Here is a 16,076-nt window from a genome sequence, read left to right as displayed (position 1 = left end):
GATAAAAATCTAGAAAATATAAATTATTACATAGTTAAAGAAAGCAGATCAATGGTTGTCTTAGGGGGAAAAGGAGCAAGAGTTTAGGAATAGTATTACAAAGAAAAATAAGAAAAATCTGGGGGGTGATAGATAAGTTCATTATCTTGACTGTGCTGATGGCTCACAGGATAAAACTGTTAAAATTTAACAAATTGTACACTTTAAATATGTGCAAATTTTAACGAATTGTATGTCTTAAATGAATTGTTAGGCCACAATGAAACTGTTTTTAGGTGTTCCTAAATGAAAAATAACCACTAAAGATGTATATTACAGCGAATAGATAATTTTTTAACTACTAGAAGTGAAAAGAAAGAAAAAATAAATTAACCATTCCAGCAAAGCAGAGTAAAAGAAAAAAAAATAGTGCAGGGGTAGAAAGCATAGTAAATGAGACATATAACATAAGATTTTAGAAATAAGACCTAAAATATAAGTAATCAAAACAATTGTATAGTTTAAATTATTTTATTAAAAGTTAAAATTCTCAAAGAGCTAATAAAAAAGCAACCGTATCTTTTTTATATTAAAAAGAAAACTTATGGCTTCTTTTTAATAGGTATGCCTAAAATAAAATGTCACAGAAAAGTTAAAAATAAAGAGAGACAGATGACGACATAACAGACAAGTATTAACCAGTAAAAGGATGGACTGGGCAGCCAAGGGGATGCGCTGTTCAAAACACCCATCGAAAAAGAATTTACCATGCAGCTGCAAGGAGTGCAATTAGCTGATAGTCTCAAGTCGTTAACACCTCCAGGATTCCATTTTTGCTTTTGAGCTGAGGCCACCATACTCTTCCCAGCCAACGACTATGTGTGAAGAAGTAGCAGAATTTGGCCATTTCTACTCATGAAAGACTCTTCTTAGAAGTTATCATTGCTCCAGGGCTTCTCTTTGGTTTGGCCAAGGCTTTGACAGTTCTATGTAGTGATCGTAGGCTCTCCCTCTTATATCCTGCTTCCTCCCCTTTCCTTTCCCTGGTTTCATTCAGATCAGCATCAGGATATAAAAGCTTTCCCTCCCGTATCCTACTTTCTGCTCCTTTAATCTCTCACAGTTATAAACTCCCTCCCTCAATTGAGCTTTATATCTCCTAACTCCATTTAGCTTCTGCTTCCTGGAGGATCTACATGGTCCAATCTAGATTTTATGAATAAGCAGGTCAAAAGTAAATTTGAGGAATTTATGTACAGTGGTCCTCCCTAATCTAAGGTTTTGCTTTCCACGGTTTCAGTTACCTATAGCCAAACCATATCTGAAAATATTACATGGAAAATTCCAGAAATAAACAATTTATAAGTTTAAAATTGTCCACCGTTCTGAGTAGTGTGATGAAATCTTGAGCTGCCTTGCTTCATCCCTCCTGGGATATGAATCACCCCATTTACCAAGGTATCCACACTCTCTAGGTTACCCACCTGTTAGTCACTTAGTAGCCAACTCAATTTCAGATCAGCTGTCTTCGTATCACAGTGCTTGTGTTCAAGTAAACCTTATTTTACTTAATAACAGCCCCAAAGCACAAGAGTAGTGAGGCTTACAACTCAGATATGCCAAAGAAAAACTGCAAAGTACTTCCTTTAAGTGAAAAGTTATGTATGGATTAGGGGGTAAAAAACAAACACAGGACACTTAGGGTTCAGTTTTAGGTACTCAGTGGAGGTCTTGAAACATATCCCACATAGATAAAGAGGGCTACTGTAATTTTTTATTTCCCCACATGATTATGATGCTTAATCACATTTAACACCCCTGTAGTGGAAGATTTTAATACATTTTTCGTCATGCAATATAACTTAAAATTTAGAAAACATCTTGAAATCTTTTCTATGGTGTCATTTGACATGGCTGTTTTGACGCTATCAAAATAAAAATGTAAACGTAGCTTTTTTGTTTTTGTTTTTCAGTAATATTTAAACAGATATTCTTGAACTTAACTAACTCTGAGTCGCATCCAAACCACGATGATTGAAGAATTAAGAAAAGGTCAAGGACCAGGTTATGATGTCTATTGTATACACTGTTTAGTAATATATACACGGGACATTTAATGGGTTGTTTTTTGGACCCAGTCAAATGGTATCAAAATGGTTTGGTCAAATATCATGTGCTAAATATCATTATATTAGTTTTACATCTAAATAGACTAAAAATTATTTTAAGGGTAAAGCCTGGAGCAACAGAACCTTGGAGGAAGAAAAACATATTGATAAGACAAAATAGCTGTCTTCAATGTTTTGAATGCATAGTTGAAGAACAAATGGATAGTTTTAATTTCTACCATGATGAAAAATTTTAATGTTTTTCCCGCTGTAAGAAACCAGACTTATTTTTTCATAATTTTGCATAAATAAAATGTATTTTTATAATGTCAAAAAATGATTGGTATACACAGTCCTAATATTTTATTCCACAGAAAAATGGAGGGGATGGACCATCTTTTTTGTTTTTAATTATGCTGAAATTGGTTAATGAAATCCAGTAAGTTTCAGGTGTACGAATTAGCAATAAGACATATATAAGACCATCTTTTATAGATTTACAAGTCCTACATATGCATATTTAGTTGCTTATATAGTCAATGAACAATTGTTATTTGATAAATATAACAAATAGAACATATACTATAAAAATACATGTTTCCAGTTTATCATATGTGCAACATCTTAAGCATAAGATATTAAATATCAATACCTCTATAGAGATATAATAAGCTCAGAGGAAGCTAATGTTTCATACATATTCTCATTCTCTCTTTCTCTCTGTCACAATCTCTCTCTTTCTCTCTCTCAAATATGGCAGAAAGATCTGTCTGGTTTATTAAATAGTATGATTCTTATAATAATCTTACATTATATTAGCTAACTGATTAATTGAAAACAGTGAGAATCTTGCAGATATTAAAATAACTGCAAAGGCACATTCAAACACAAATTGATACAATTTGACATATCACTCAATACTAAAAATGCACAAACCCTTTGACCTAGCAATTCCACTCAAGGAAATTACACTATAAATATACTCAAACAAATACAGAGACATATATTCACAAGAAACATACTATATGGTATTGTTTATAATAGCAAAACAAAACTTAAAACAATCTAACTTATCACTATATGTGTGCTTAATTAAATAATGACACAACTATACAATAAAATTTTATGTATCCATCAAAAAGAATGAGGTAGCTCTGCTTCTGGTGATAAAAGATAAAATATCTTCAAGACATATTGTATTATTAGTTTTTTATAAGTATAGAACAGCATTGTAACATGTTCCCATTTCTGTATTGACAAGGATATGTATATGCATATATAAGTAGACATATAAGTGTACACATATACCATGGCTATACAAACTTGTCACATGCACATACAATTTTCTGAAAGAATACATAAAAACTGTTGATGATTGCTCCTGGAGAGTTATTTCTTGAGGAACTCAGTTTTCATTGTATACTACACTGAATAATCTGAATATTTTGTCATGAACATGTGCTTTCTTTGTAATAGTATCAGTTCTTCAGAGAACTAGCTGGTAGCAGCTAAGATTTTAAAATTTCAATTGCATAAGGATATGAATGCAAATCTTTTAGAATGTCTCTATCTTCTAAGAATCTTTGAAAAGTTCATTTCAAAAATAGGTCTTCCTTTCTAGAATGCTAAGAAAATCAAAACAATAACTGTACTGTATCTTGATTCATTTCTTCTGGTGCTAGATTCTAGTAATTTATAAAGTATGAAGATCCATCTCATTAACTTCACTTTGTAACACCTGAGGTGTCTTCACCGTGTTTGTAGTATCATAGAGTGGATTATTCTTCTCCGTATAGCTAGCATAGGGCTGCATTTCATCCTAAGAAAGATCTCAAAGTCAAAATCAATTCAAAAAAGTCAAAAATCATTACAGAAATTACCCATGTTTTTCTAACAAGTGCCCACAGCTTAAATATCTACCAATAATGTTTATATGTTTATCTCCGGCCTTATATGAACATAGAGTAAAATTTTTATTTTACTATTTTATCAAAAAATATTTATTTATTACATAAGTCCCAATATTAGATGATAAAATTTGGATAAAAGTAGGAAGAAGAATGAAGCGATATGAGAAATATTTCAGAGGAGAGGATCGAAGACTTAGTAAGCTACAGTAATAAGAGATTGAGTAGAAGAGGTTTAAAACTTGAGGTGGAGGGAAAAGATGATAGTATTAAAAAAAGAAAGTTAAGGATTAGAGATGGTTTCATAAGGGAGAAAACACCAATTCAGTTTCCCCAAAGATCATGTCCAAATGAGGCAAACATTATGTGTTTTGTAAAATGCAGTTCATAAAATGAAAATATGGATTTTGAGTAGTGTACAAATAATACTTGGTAGATAATTAGCAAAATAAGTACACCTAACTATTAGCATTTGTAAAATCAGAATTTTTTCTTTTAAACTAAAATACTAATATTGAAGCAAATTACAAATTGTGTGGCTAGATTTTCAGACTACATGGCTTAAAATAATTGCAAATATTCTTTTAAATTTTATCTTACCTCCTCAACTGGAGTAGCTTCTGTTTTTTTCAATTTACATTTTCTGTAAAAAAAAAAAAAAAACTGGAATGAATGCAGGAAACATTATTATTTATATTGAAAATGGAAAAACAAAACAGTATACTATTGACAATTATTGTTTGTTTTGGTGGAAGCCATGATAAATCAGACATGAACTACCAGAAAAAAGTGAAGAAAGCTGCTTGTAATTAATAATACCCAAATAAGCTAATTCTGGATTTTGGAAAAGGAAATAAAATTATGCAATAGATGTAATAGAATATATGGGACACCCCCTCTTTGGAACATGAAATAAATTATGGCAATTCTTTTCTCAAATAGTAAATTAGCATGCACTCTCTCTCTCCCAAAATCTTGCCCTAAATGGCCTAATTCACTATACTTTCCTGCCATGATAAACTAGCAAAATTCCTCTCATCATTCAGAGTAGTCCAATTCTAACACCTTCAGATTATGAGAAAAAAAAATGATATTAACATCTTAATTTTACCCAGTCAAATCCCTATTCCTGGCCCCTTTCTAGCCCAATAATGCCGAAGAAGAAAAAACATCAGTTAATACCTGCAACCACTGATTTTCAAAAACCAAATGGATCCCACGATGACCAAAATAATAAAAATAGAAAAGATGATATATAGAAGACTTATGCTTTCCAGCATTTGGGAACCTGCATATATAGACACAAAAATATATGATTTAATATTATTCAGCACTAAAAAGTAATGAGCTATCAAGCCATGAAAAAACATGAAGGAAACTTAAATGCATATTACTAAATGCAAGAACCAATCTGAATAGCTACATACTGTATGATTCCAACTATATCTGGAAGGGGAAAAACTATGGAGACAGTAAAAAGATTAGGTGTAGCTAGAGGTTAGGGTAAAGAGAAAAATGAATAGATGGAGCATAGAGGATTTTTAGGGCAATGAAACTACTTCGTGTGATTCTATAATGGTGAATACATGTCATTCATACATTTGTTAAAATTCATGGGATGTACACCTAGAGAAAACCCTAATGTAAACTATGGACTTTCGGTGATAATGATGTGTGAATGTAGGTTCATCTATTATAACAAGTGGTTTGAGGCCTAGAGAGAGGGAAAGGTGTGCATGTGTTAAGGCAGGGGGTGTATAGGAACTTGCTGTACTTTCCACTCAATTTTTCTGTGACCCTAAAACAACTCTAAAAATTAAAGTGTATTAAAAAAATAAAATACGTATAGATATATATGTTTAAATGATATGGCACAATACATAAAATTTACTTATGTGATTTTATTTTAAACACTTTTGACCCATTAATTATTCAAATAATTATCACAATAAAATTTCTTTATCAATTAAAACTCTATGGCTTCCAGCACGACATCATCTTATGGCAGAATTTTGTTGCTTTAAAGATTCATAAATGATCAATTCCTATAGGAGAGGTGTAAAATCTTGATCTCCCTTTTATAATAATAGCAGAATTTCTCATCTAGAATGTTCAGAAATAAATAGTAACTTGTAATAGAAGTAGTGGGAAAAATAACCCTAATTCTGAAGTCACCTTTTTACTAGAGCATTGGAACTAAAATGAATGCTTGGCAGTATCTTGATACAGCATTCATTTATGACTAAAACACTTAATAAAATGGATATAAAAGGAAAGTATCTCAACATAATAAAGATCGTATATGACAAACCCTTAGCTTATATCATATTTAATGGTGAAAAACTAAAAACCTTCCCTCTAAGATCAAGAACAAGACAAGGCTGTCCACAATCACCACTCTTATTCAATACTGTGTTGGAAGTTTTAGCTAGAGCAATCAGGCAAGAGAAAGGAATAACAGGCATCCAAATTGGGAATGAAGAAGTCAAATGGTCATTTTTGCAGATGACATAATTCTCTATATAGAAAACCCTAAAGACGCCATGACAACAACAAAAACCTACTAGAAACAATAAACAAATACAGTAAAGTTTTAGAATACAAAATCAACATATAAAAACCCATAGCATTCCTATACACTAACAATAAATTTTCAGAAAAAGAAAAGAAAAAAATTCCTTTCATGATTGCAACAAAAAGAATAAAATGTCTAGGAATAAACTTAACAAAGCATATGAAGGACCTGTATACTGAAAACTATAAGACATTATTAAAAGAAATTGAAAGAGGCACAAGGAAATGGAAAGATATTTTGTGTTCATGGATTGGAAGAATCAACATAGTTAAAATGACCTTATTACACAAAGTAACACACAGATTTAATGCAATCTCCATTAAAAACCCAATGGCATTTTTCAAAGAAATAGAACAAAAAAAAAATATTGGATTTGTACGGAATCACAAAAGACCCAAAATAGCCAAAGAAATCCTAAGAAAAAAGAACAAGTTTGGAGATATCATACTGCCTGACTTCAAATTCTACAATAATTAAAACGGCATGGTGCTGGCAGAAAAATAGACACACAGACCAGTGGAACAGAATTGAGGGTCCAGAAGTAAACCTGTATTTATATCGACTAATAATTTTCGACAAAAAAAAAAAAAAAAAAAAAAACATATAGTGGAGAAAGGAAATGAATGATGCTGGAAAAACTGGAAAGCCACCTGCAAAAGAATGAAACTGTTGTTTATCGCCATACGCAAAAATTAACTTAAATTGAATTAAGGACCTGAATATAGGATCTGAAATAATAAAATACATAGAAGAAAACATAAAAATTAAACTCAAGGACCTTGGACTTAAAGGGGATTTTATGAATTTGACCTCAAAGGTAAGGGAAGTAGAAGCAAAAATAAATGAATGGGACTACATCAAACTAAAAAGCTTCTACTCAGCAAAAGAATTTGTCAACAAAGTAAAGAGACAACCATCTGAATGGGAGAATATATTTGCAAGCAATGCCTCCGATAAAGGCCGAATATCTAAAATATACAAAAAACTCATACAACTCAATAACAATAACAACAAAAAACAATCCAATCAAAAAATGGGCAGAGGACCTGAACAGAAGTTCTCCCTGGAGGACATACAAATGGCCAACAAATATTTGAAAAGATGCTCAACATCGCTAGCTATGAGGGAAATGCAAATCAAAACCACAATGAGATACCATCTCACATCCGTTAGAATATATGTTATCTACAGGACAAGTAATAACAAACGTTGGAGAGGATGCAAAGAATAATGAACCCTCATACACTGCTGGTCAGTATGAAGGTTCCTCAAAAAACTAGGAATTGATTTACCATACGATCCAGCAATCCCTCTACTGGGTATTTACCCCAAAGAGTTGAAAACCCATATCCAAAAAGATATTTGCACACCAATGTTCATAGCAGCATTATTCATGGTGGCCAGGATATGGAAGCAACCAAAGTGTCCTACGATAGATGATTGGCTAAAGAAGCTATGGTACATATATACAGTGGAATATTACTCAGCCATAAGAAGAGATGAAATACTGCCATTTGCGACAACATGGATGGAACTTGAGATAATCATGCTAAGCGAAATAAGCCAGACAGAAAAAGTTGAAAATCACATGATATCACTCACATGTGTGAGATATAAACCTACAAGCAACAAATGAACAAGACTAACAAACAGAGACTCATGGATATGGACTATAGTCTAGTGGTTACCAGAGGGTAGAGGGTGGAGGAAGGGTGGGAAATAGATGGGGTTAAGGGGGTCGAATACATGGTGACAGAAAGAAATCTAACTATGGGAGGTGAACACACGGTGTAAATATGTATATGCCTTAATGTTAAAGTGTACAGATGAAACATATTGGATTTCATTAACCAATGTCACCATAAGAAAATTAAAAATTTTTAAAAAGGAATGAAATTAAACTGCTGTCATTATACACTAAAATTAACTCTAAATAGATCAAAGACCTAAATATAAGACCTGAAACAATAAATTACACAGAAGAAAACATAGATGCTAAACTCATTGGCCTTAGATTTAGATAAATTATGAATTTGGTCTCAAAGAGAAGGGAAGTAAAAGCAAAAATAAATGAATGGGACTATGAAAAACTAAAAACTTTAGCGCAGCCAAAATGTCAACAATAAGAGAAAGAGGCAACCAATTGAATGGGAGAAGATATTTGTGATCAATGCCTCCAATAAGGGGCTACTATTCAAAATATATAAAGAACTCATACAACTAAACGATAAAAAATACAATCCAATTTAAAAATGGTCAGGGGACCTGAACAGACACTTCCCCTAAGAAGACATACAAATGGTCAGACATATGAAAAGACGCTCAACCTCACTAAGCTATTAGGGAAATACAACAAAATCACAATGGGATACCACTTCACACCTTTTAGAATAGATATAATCAACAGAACAAGTAATAACAAATATTGGAGAGGATGCAGAGAAAAAGAAACCCTCATACACTGCTGATGAGACTACATATTGGTACAGCAACTATAGAAAACAGTATGGAGATTCCTCAAAAAACTAAGAATTGATCTACCATATGACCCAGCAATCCTTCTACTGAATGTTTACCCCAAACACTTGAAAACCCATATCCAAAAAGATATTTGCACACTGATGTTCATAGCAGTACTATTCACAGTGGCCAAGACATGAAAACAACCAAAGTGCCCTTCAATAGATGATTGTCTAAAGATGTGGTACATATATAAAATGAAATATTACCCAGCCATAAGAAAAGATAAAATATTGCCATTTGCAACAGCATGAACGAGCTTGAGATTATCATGCTAAGCAAAATAACTCAGAAAAAATAGAGACCCATATGATTTCACCCATATATGGGATATGAAACTGGCAGCAATAAACAAGACAAACAAACAGACTCATGGACACAGACAACAATTTAGGTGGTTACCAGAGGGAAGCAGAGGAGAGGGTTTGGTAAGATTAAAGGGGGTCAAATATATAGTGACAGGAAGAAATTTAATTTTGGGTAGTGAACTTACAATGCATATACATATGATATATTATTGAATTTTACACTCGAAACCTATACGATTTTCATTAACCAATATATTTCACCCCAATCAATGTTGGCAGCATTACAAAGCTCAATCTGACAAAAGGACAAGTCAACAAAGGAATTGCCAGGCAGTGGTTTTAAGACCATGCTCTTGATGTTCCATGAAGGTGGCTGGGGGCAGCAGAGTGAGGTGAAGTGAAATCTGTCCAGCCCCACGATCTTCCTTCAAGAGTTTGTTTTTAAACATTGGATTTCTTGGTATTTCATTCAAAAAAGAAACACGTGGTTTTACATTTTAAAATAACAACATTGTCCTGAAACCTACTCTTTCAAACTAACGAGCTCTCTTTCATTGGAAGTGTACCAGCAGAGGCTGAACATCTGCCCTATAAGGAATACGGAGGAGATCCTGCACTGGGTGAGAGTGGACTAGCCAGTTCCTTCAGTTCTGAGATTCTATAAATATGACATTATATCATATTACTAGGTACTCAGATTTCATACATAATGAGGGCACAATTACTCTTCTCTGTGAATACTGCTAAACTCTTTAAAATAAAAACTAATAGCACTTTAAGAATGGATATTGAAAAATGGCAGTTCAAGCATATAGGTTTGTTTCTTCTCCATTCTTAAACCTTGCTAAAATACAGGTAAAAAAAAATAAGTATAAACTTGCAAACACAAAGAGAAATGGATGAAGTCAAGAGCAGATGAAAGACTTCAACTTGTGTTTAGGTGAAAAAGAAACAAGAGTGGCAAATAATTTTTAAAGTCAAGTAAGTAAAAACCTTAATGCCCGCAGAACTCCAGGAGGACTCTAGAGTAGAAGGGACTAAATATAGAGAAAAGGATATGTGGGGGGTGACATGTTGGCTAAAAGTTAGAGGCTTCTTTTAAAGTCTGTAATGAGAACAGGTAGCTCTCTAGCCTCCTCTACCTTGTGCAACCAGGTCACTACATCTTCCCTAACCAGCTGAAAACTGGAAGTTTGACCCAGAGAAGATGAAGTGGAGAGAATCCAGAATCAAGGATTCAGACATAATGGAAGGTCGAAATGAAGTGCCAAACTAAAGAGAGGAATTAAAAGAAAAATTGAGTTCTGGACACACACACACACACACACACACACGCACACATACGCACACACACACAAACACACACACACACACACACACACACACACCCCTCTTCTTCCCTGTTCCCAGAACACTTGATAATCAGGCTTATTCCTCTAAGGCAAGAGACTGGAGAGTTATTTTCTCCAGAACCTAAACAGCCTCAGAGGTAAGATGTTCAGCTAACTAAGGAATCCCCAATTTTTCAAAAAAAAAAAAATTCATTTACCACTATTTCACCCTATTAAAATTAACTATTTGGCAAGCCCACCCACAGATAATATAGCTTCCAATCAGCTAACTTTTGAATGCCCAATTTGAAATGAGTGGATAGTGAAGGATTACCAAAGAGTTAAGGAAAACCTTATATGTAAAAAAGATTATAATCAGCAAATGTGTAGAAGCAGAAGGAACTCAGATTAAATAGACATGAAATTAAGCAAAGGACAAAGAGAAATAAAATACCCAATAGCTGTGCAGTCTAGTAACCAAACAGGCTAGATTAGAATAAGGACATGTAAAAACTCTAGAAGGATATCTTCAGAAAAAAAAAATGGGATTTATGGATTACCTAATAAATCTCACCATTGGGTAAATAGTATTAATAGATATTTTCTAATTTTGTCAGTGAGCTTAGTGATAACTAACAATAGGTACAAATATTATTAATGTAACAAAAGAGTAAAGCAATTAGTAAACCAAAATTATTCATAAAAAAAAGTATGAGTTTATTTTTTTGGTTTAGCACTTAACAAAATTACATATTCAAAATAATATAAACAATGGCTATTTAAATAACCAAAATTTCTATATATTACTATAATAAAATATGAAGGAAGGAAAAGGTAAAGTTAAATACTCATTTACCATTTAAAAAAAAGGTGGGCACATAATGTCTAAATTTGATATGTTAAGAAATATCAGTATGAACACATTATTTAGAAAAATAAAGCTAATTATCAGAAAAAAAAGAAACATCTAAAGATTTTAATGTTCTTGATTCTAAGGAGTAGAGTGAGAGAGGTAAAGGTGAAGAGGCAGAAGGGCTGATCTTTTTCATTATAAACCTTATGAACAATTTGACTTTGTGATGATTAAAATAATATTTAATTGTTTAATAACAAGAAATGAGAGTAGGATGGTATGGGAAAGTAGAAAAACTGAACAGTGGTGAACTAATCATAAATGTTATAATAAATTTTTAAAATTTTTAGAAAAACCCTAGAGAAGAAAAATGTACCAGACAAAAAAATCTATGTAGAAAATTTATGGATGATTTTATCCTTCTAATAAAAGTATATGTTTCTGTTTAAAAGTATACTTTATCCCACTAAAACTACAATTATTTATTTGAAGTACATTACTAGTATAAAAGTGAACATTAAATTCTATTTTATTTCAATTATTGAAGAATAAACATTCTAAAATATGGCTTCTTACAACAAACGTCTATATTATTCTTCTAGATATACCTTTTACATAGTGTAAGAGCAAAGGATAAAACAGAGGGTGGGGAGAACGTAAAGAAATTCTCTGCACAATTCTTTTTCCTTCTTACCATAATGCCTCAGAAAGAATGGAAAAATCAGACACAAAACTAGAATTACTAACCTTGACTCAGCTCTATGGACTGACTCTTGTTGCCGGTCCAATGGGAGACAGAACAGAACACAGTAGACACATTGCTATCTGCCCAGTGGCATGTACTCTGGACAGTCACTGTGCCATTGTCTAGACATTCTTGCTCAGTGACACAATCTCCTTCTGGGGTCCAGGAGATCTGTGCAGCTGGCTTCCCTGCAATTGCCTTGCACACCACAGTTTTATTCTTGCTTCGAAACAGGGTCACCTCAGGGGCCACTGCAGAGATGTAGGGAAAAATACGTCTGTCTTAATACATAATATACGGAATTGAGAGACATTTATTTCAGTCCCAAATCTGGTTGTTGGAAATACCACAATATATGATGCCTCTTACCTGACACTTGGAGGTGATAGCCCAGAAGGAAATTCCCATCAGTTGTAACGATCTGACACCCATAATACCCATCATGAGTGATGGCCACTGGATCAATCTGAAGGGTAAAATTCTGTTCAGGTCGGAAGGTCCAGGTTATTCTATTATCAGTACAGTTTTGTTCCAAGGTCTCATTTTTATCTCTCCTGTAGGCTCTGGTGCAGGGAGGCTTGTCTCTGAGGATTATTACCCATGTCATCAATTCTGCTTTCAACAGGTCAGGATGGTGGCAAGGGAGCACGACCTTTGTATTCACCAGTACAGACCAGGAAACATTAACTGCACACACACACACACATACACACACACCACACACACACACACATACACACACACCACACACACACACACACACACACGAATGATTGGGAAAAGAAAAAAAAAAAGCTTGGTAAATAAGTGTATTAAATTTTCCATAACATATTACATTGAAGTTGTACTAGAATATTAACTTGCTGGTGGTCTTATTCCAAAAATGTTAGACTTACATTAAAAAAATTAAATATTTTCAAAATGTATATAACATATGACACCGGATCCAAAGATTAACTCATTTTCTCCTATATTATGTATTATTAGTATTATGTATTATATGTGTAAGAAATATTTTAAGTATTTTGAAATTAATTCAGGAGTTTTGAGATCTATGAAATGACCAAGAAAACACAATTCTCAACTAAAAGGCAAAGACAATGAATGTTCTGGTCAGAGACCATTAGATTCATTTTATGACTCATGCTCTTCGGTATAGAAAATGGAATAATTAGTGATGTGGTTGTGGCCTCCTAAGTTCTGATGAGAGAGAATAAATCAATGATATCAGAACTAAATACCTAATCCTAAAGGTGGCACTTCAAACAAACAAAAATGTGGCAAGTATATGGTGTTAAAAATAACTGAGATGGCATTTGGGTTGAGCAAGCTGGAAATTTTTTTTAAGTTTAGTTTTTATTTGGAGAATCAGAAAGTCAACAAAATCAACCAATCTTTCTTCCTTCCTTCCTGTTCAGTCACACAGTCCCAAAGAATTCAACCGTGAAATTTTCCCACAGATTTTGTTTCCATACATTCAATCTAATTATGAGGATTAATGTAGAAGTTGACTCCTTTTGCCCAACTTTTAACTTAAAAATTAAGCCCTGCAACCTATAAATATTTTTCAACATGAAAGCCCATGCTTTCCCATAAACCTACGTAATGTGTCTATGACTGGTTAAGGGTTTACTGAGAGGTGATAAGGTATATCTGTTTCAACTCACCCGTAATAGAGTGTCAATGACTTCAGCAGTTTAACATGAGCAGAGACAACTATAGCAGGGCAAAATTTTTATGTGAATGAAGCTTATTTGTGCAAAACTCTACATTTGATATCTTCTCTCCTTTCCTCTTTTGGTCACCTTCCTCTCCTTTGAATTACACAGCTAAATAAAGATCACTTAACTGGATGAAGGAAGAGGGAGGATTTTAAAGCAGATCTGAGAGGCATTAAATCCATGCTCTTTCCACCACTCCGGGTGGCATCCCCTTACAGAAGGTATCTCCAACTTGACAAAGGCTTAGAGGAAGCAAGAACTTGACTTAGAGAACCAGAGTTGGATGTGGGTAAGCACATATGTGTCATAAGGGAAAGATGCTGAAGATAAAACTAGAAATAAAAGACTAGTGAGGTAGCAAGTTGTGAAGGCTCTGTGGTCTGAGGAGCTTGTGAACACTATAAGATGTTAATGTGTTTGCCTAATATTTATTCTCAAGATCAAGAAAGTATTAGCTAGTCAAATAATAATGTGTATTTTGACAGGGCCACAGTATCCAAGAAAGTAACTCTGATAATGAGGGTTCCAAGTACGGTGAATATTCTATGTTCCTTCACCTTCCTCCATTCTATGGACTTCAGTCAATCACCCTTCCCCTTTAATGATAGTTCTTACCATATTGCTATTATTTCTTCCTCTCTTCACTCTCCTTTTACTTTTTTTATAACTGGTGATAATTTACAATGTCCAGTCACTACCCCACACTAAACGGGTTTGCCACCTATCTAATATGTATAACTCATATACTGCTGTGATCAGCCAGGGTGATTTCACTTCTTACTTCACTGAGGGGAAAGAGAGTAGATTCTCAGATTTGCTCCAAAACCAGTAGTCATACATAGCTCATCTTTTCTGGATCTTTTGTCTATAAATACCTTCTGGTCTCATCCAGCCTTGTGCACTCAGACAAATTCCAATTGGCTTTTGGGCATTTCCTTTCTTTCTTTTCTCACCACCATCCCCTATCTTAAGTTCCCATCACCATGTATGTAGATTATTGCAAAAGCCTCCTAACTTCTGTTTCTGTTTCAAAACTATCCTGATTTCAGTTCATACCTTACACTGCAGCCAGTTACTTCATACTATAACACAGATGTGATTCGCTCAACTCTAATACCCTTTAGAGATCTCTCACTGCCTGAAGAAAACGTTTAAATGTCTTTGTGTTGGCTTTTAAAGCCCTCTTTTTAAAGTTGACTCACCTTGCCGATCTTATCAACCCCTACATTGCCCCCTACTTCAGAAAGAGAACACCAAACACAATTTTATTTCTATGTCTTTACTTACATAGTTCCTGACTCTGACATGACCTTCACACTGCTCTTTGTCTAGGACCCAACTTATGCTGCATCCTATGTGTAGCCTTCTCTGAGCCCTGATGCTAACAGTTCCTTCCTCTACAGTCCTGATACACTTGATGTGAGCACTCATCTCCTCTGCTTTATGTAATAAAGCTCCATGAGGGCTTTCTGATAGTCTTGCTCATCTTTGTGTTTCCCATAAAACCTAGTACAGTGCCTGATAGAAAAAGCTCTATAATCTTCTAGTGGAATTCAACTGCTTTGGGAAAGAGAGACAGGGTCATTTAGGGTCCTTCACACCACAGCTTTCAGATCACTATATTCTTCAATTAGGCACAAGGCTGGCCCTCAGACCAGACCAGCAACTTATTTATAAAGAAGTTTAACATTCTATCCCATCAGTAGTAACTTCTAGAAAAAAAATATATTACCTTCTACTGGATGTTTTAAATGATTCTGCTTCTTGTCCATAGATGAAGCTAGAAAAATATTCAGAGAAAAGTAAATTTTAGGCACTTAAATGGGATGGAATCCACTAGTTCTCCACAAAAACTTATGTAAATATGTTAGAAAATAAGTTAATCATAACCGAATAACATTAAAAGCTTTACAAACCAGAAATTAGAATCAGTCCATCACTAAATGGAAAAATATGTTAACATTTGAAAAGTGCATTCATAAGCTATTAATCAGTATTTCCTATTTATGAGGTACTTGTTTGGTGCTTG

The 16,076-nt window shown here is 33.7% G+C and overlaps 1 protein-coding gene across 1 annotated transcript in view; it reads right to left on the bottom strand.

Moving 5' to 3' along the window:
* Nucleotides 1-545: 545 nt before the first annotated feature.
* The window catches only part of CD200R1 (CD200 receptor 1), a 34,385-nt gene continuing 18,854 nt past the window's right edge, over nucleotides 546-16,076 (bottom strand). Inside the window, exons 3-8 of the mRNA XM_016150700.2 lie at nucleotides 15,780-15,827; nucleotides 12,696-13,013; nucleotides 12,329-12,577; nucleotides 5,177-5,282; nucleotides 4,595-4,637; nucleotides 546-3,906 (exon numbers count right to left, since the gene is read on the bottom strand). Of these exons, the coding sequence (XP_016006186.2) occupies nucleotides 3,781-3,906; nucleotides 4,595-4,637; nucleotides 5,177-5,282; nucleotides 12,329-12,577; nucleotides 12,696-13,013; nucleotides 15,780-15,827 (890 nt within the window). The 3' untranslated portion in view covers nucleotides 546-3,780. The remainder of the gene's footprint in view (nucleotides 3,907-4,594; nucleotides 4,638-5,176; nucleotides 5,283-12,328; nucleotides 12,578-12,695; nucleotides 13,014-15,779; nucleotides 15,828-16,076) is intronic.

Source organism: Rousettus aegyptiacus, unplaced genomic scaffold, assembly GCF_014176215.1.
Source record: "Rousettus aegyptiacus isolate mRouAeg1 unplaced genomic scaffold, mRouAeg1.p scaffold_m13_p_4, whole genome shotgun sequence".
Taxonomy (NCBI): Eukaryota; Metazoa; Chordata; class Mammalia; order Chiroptera; family Pteropodidae; genus Rousettus; species Rousettus aegyptiacus.
The sequence above is the reverse complement of the archived record's forward strand: the minus strand, read 5'-3'. Positions and strand labels throughout refer to the sequence as shown.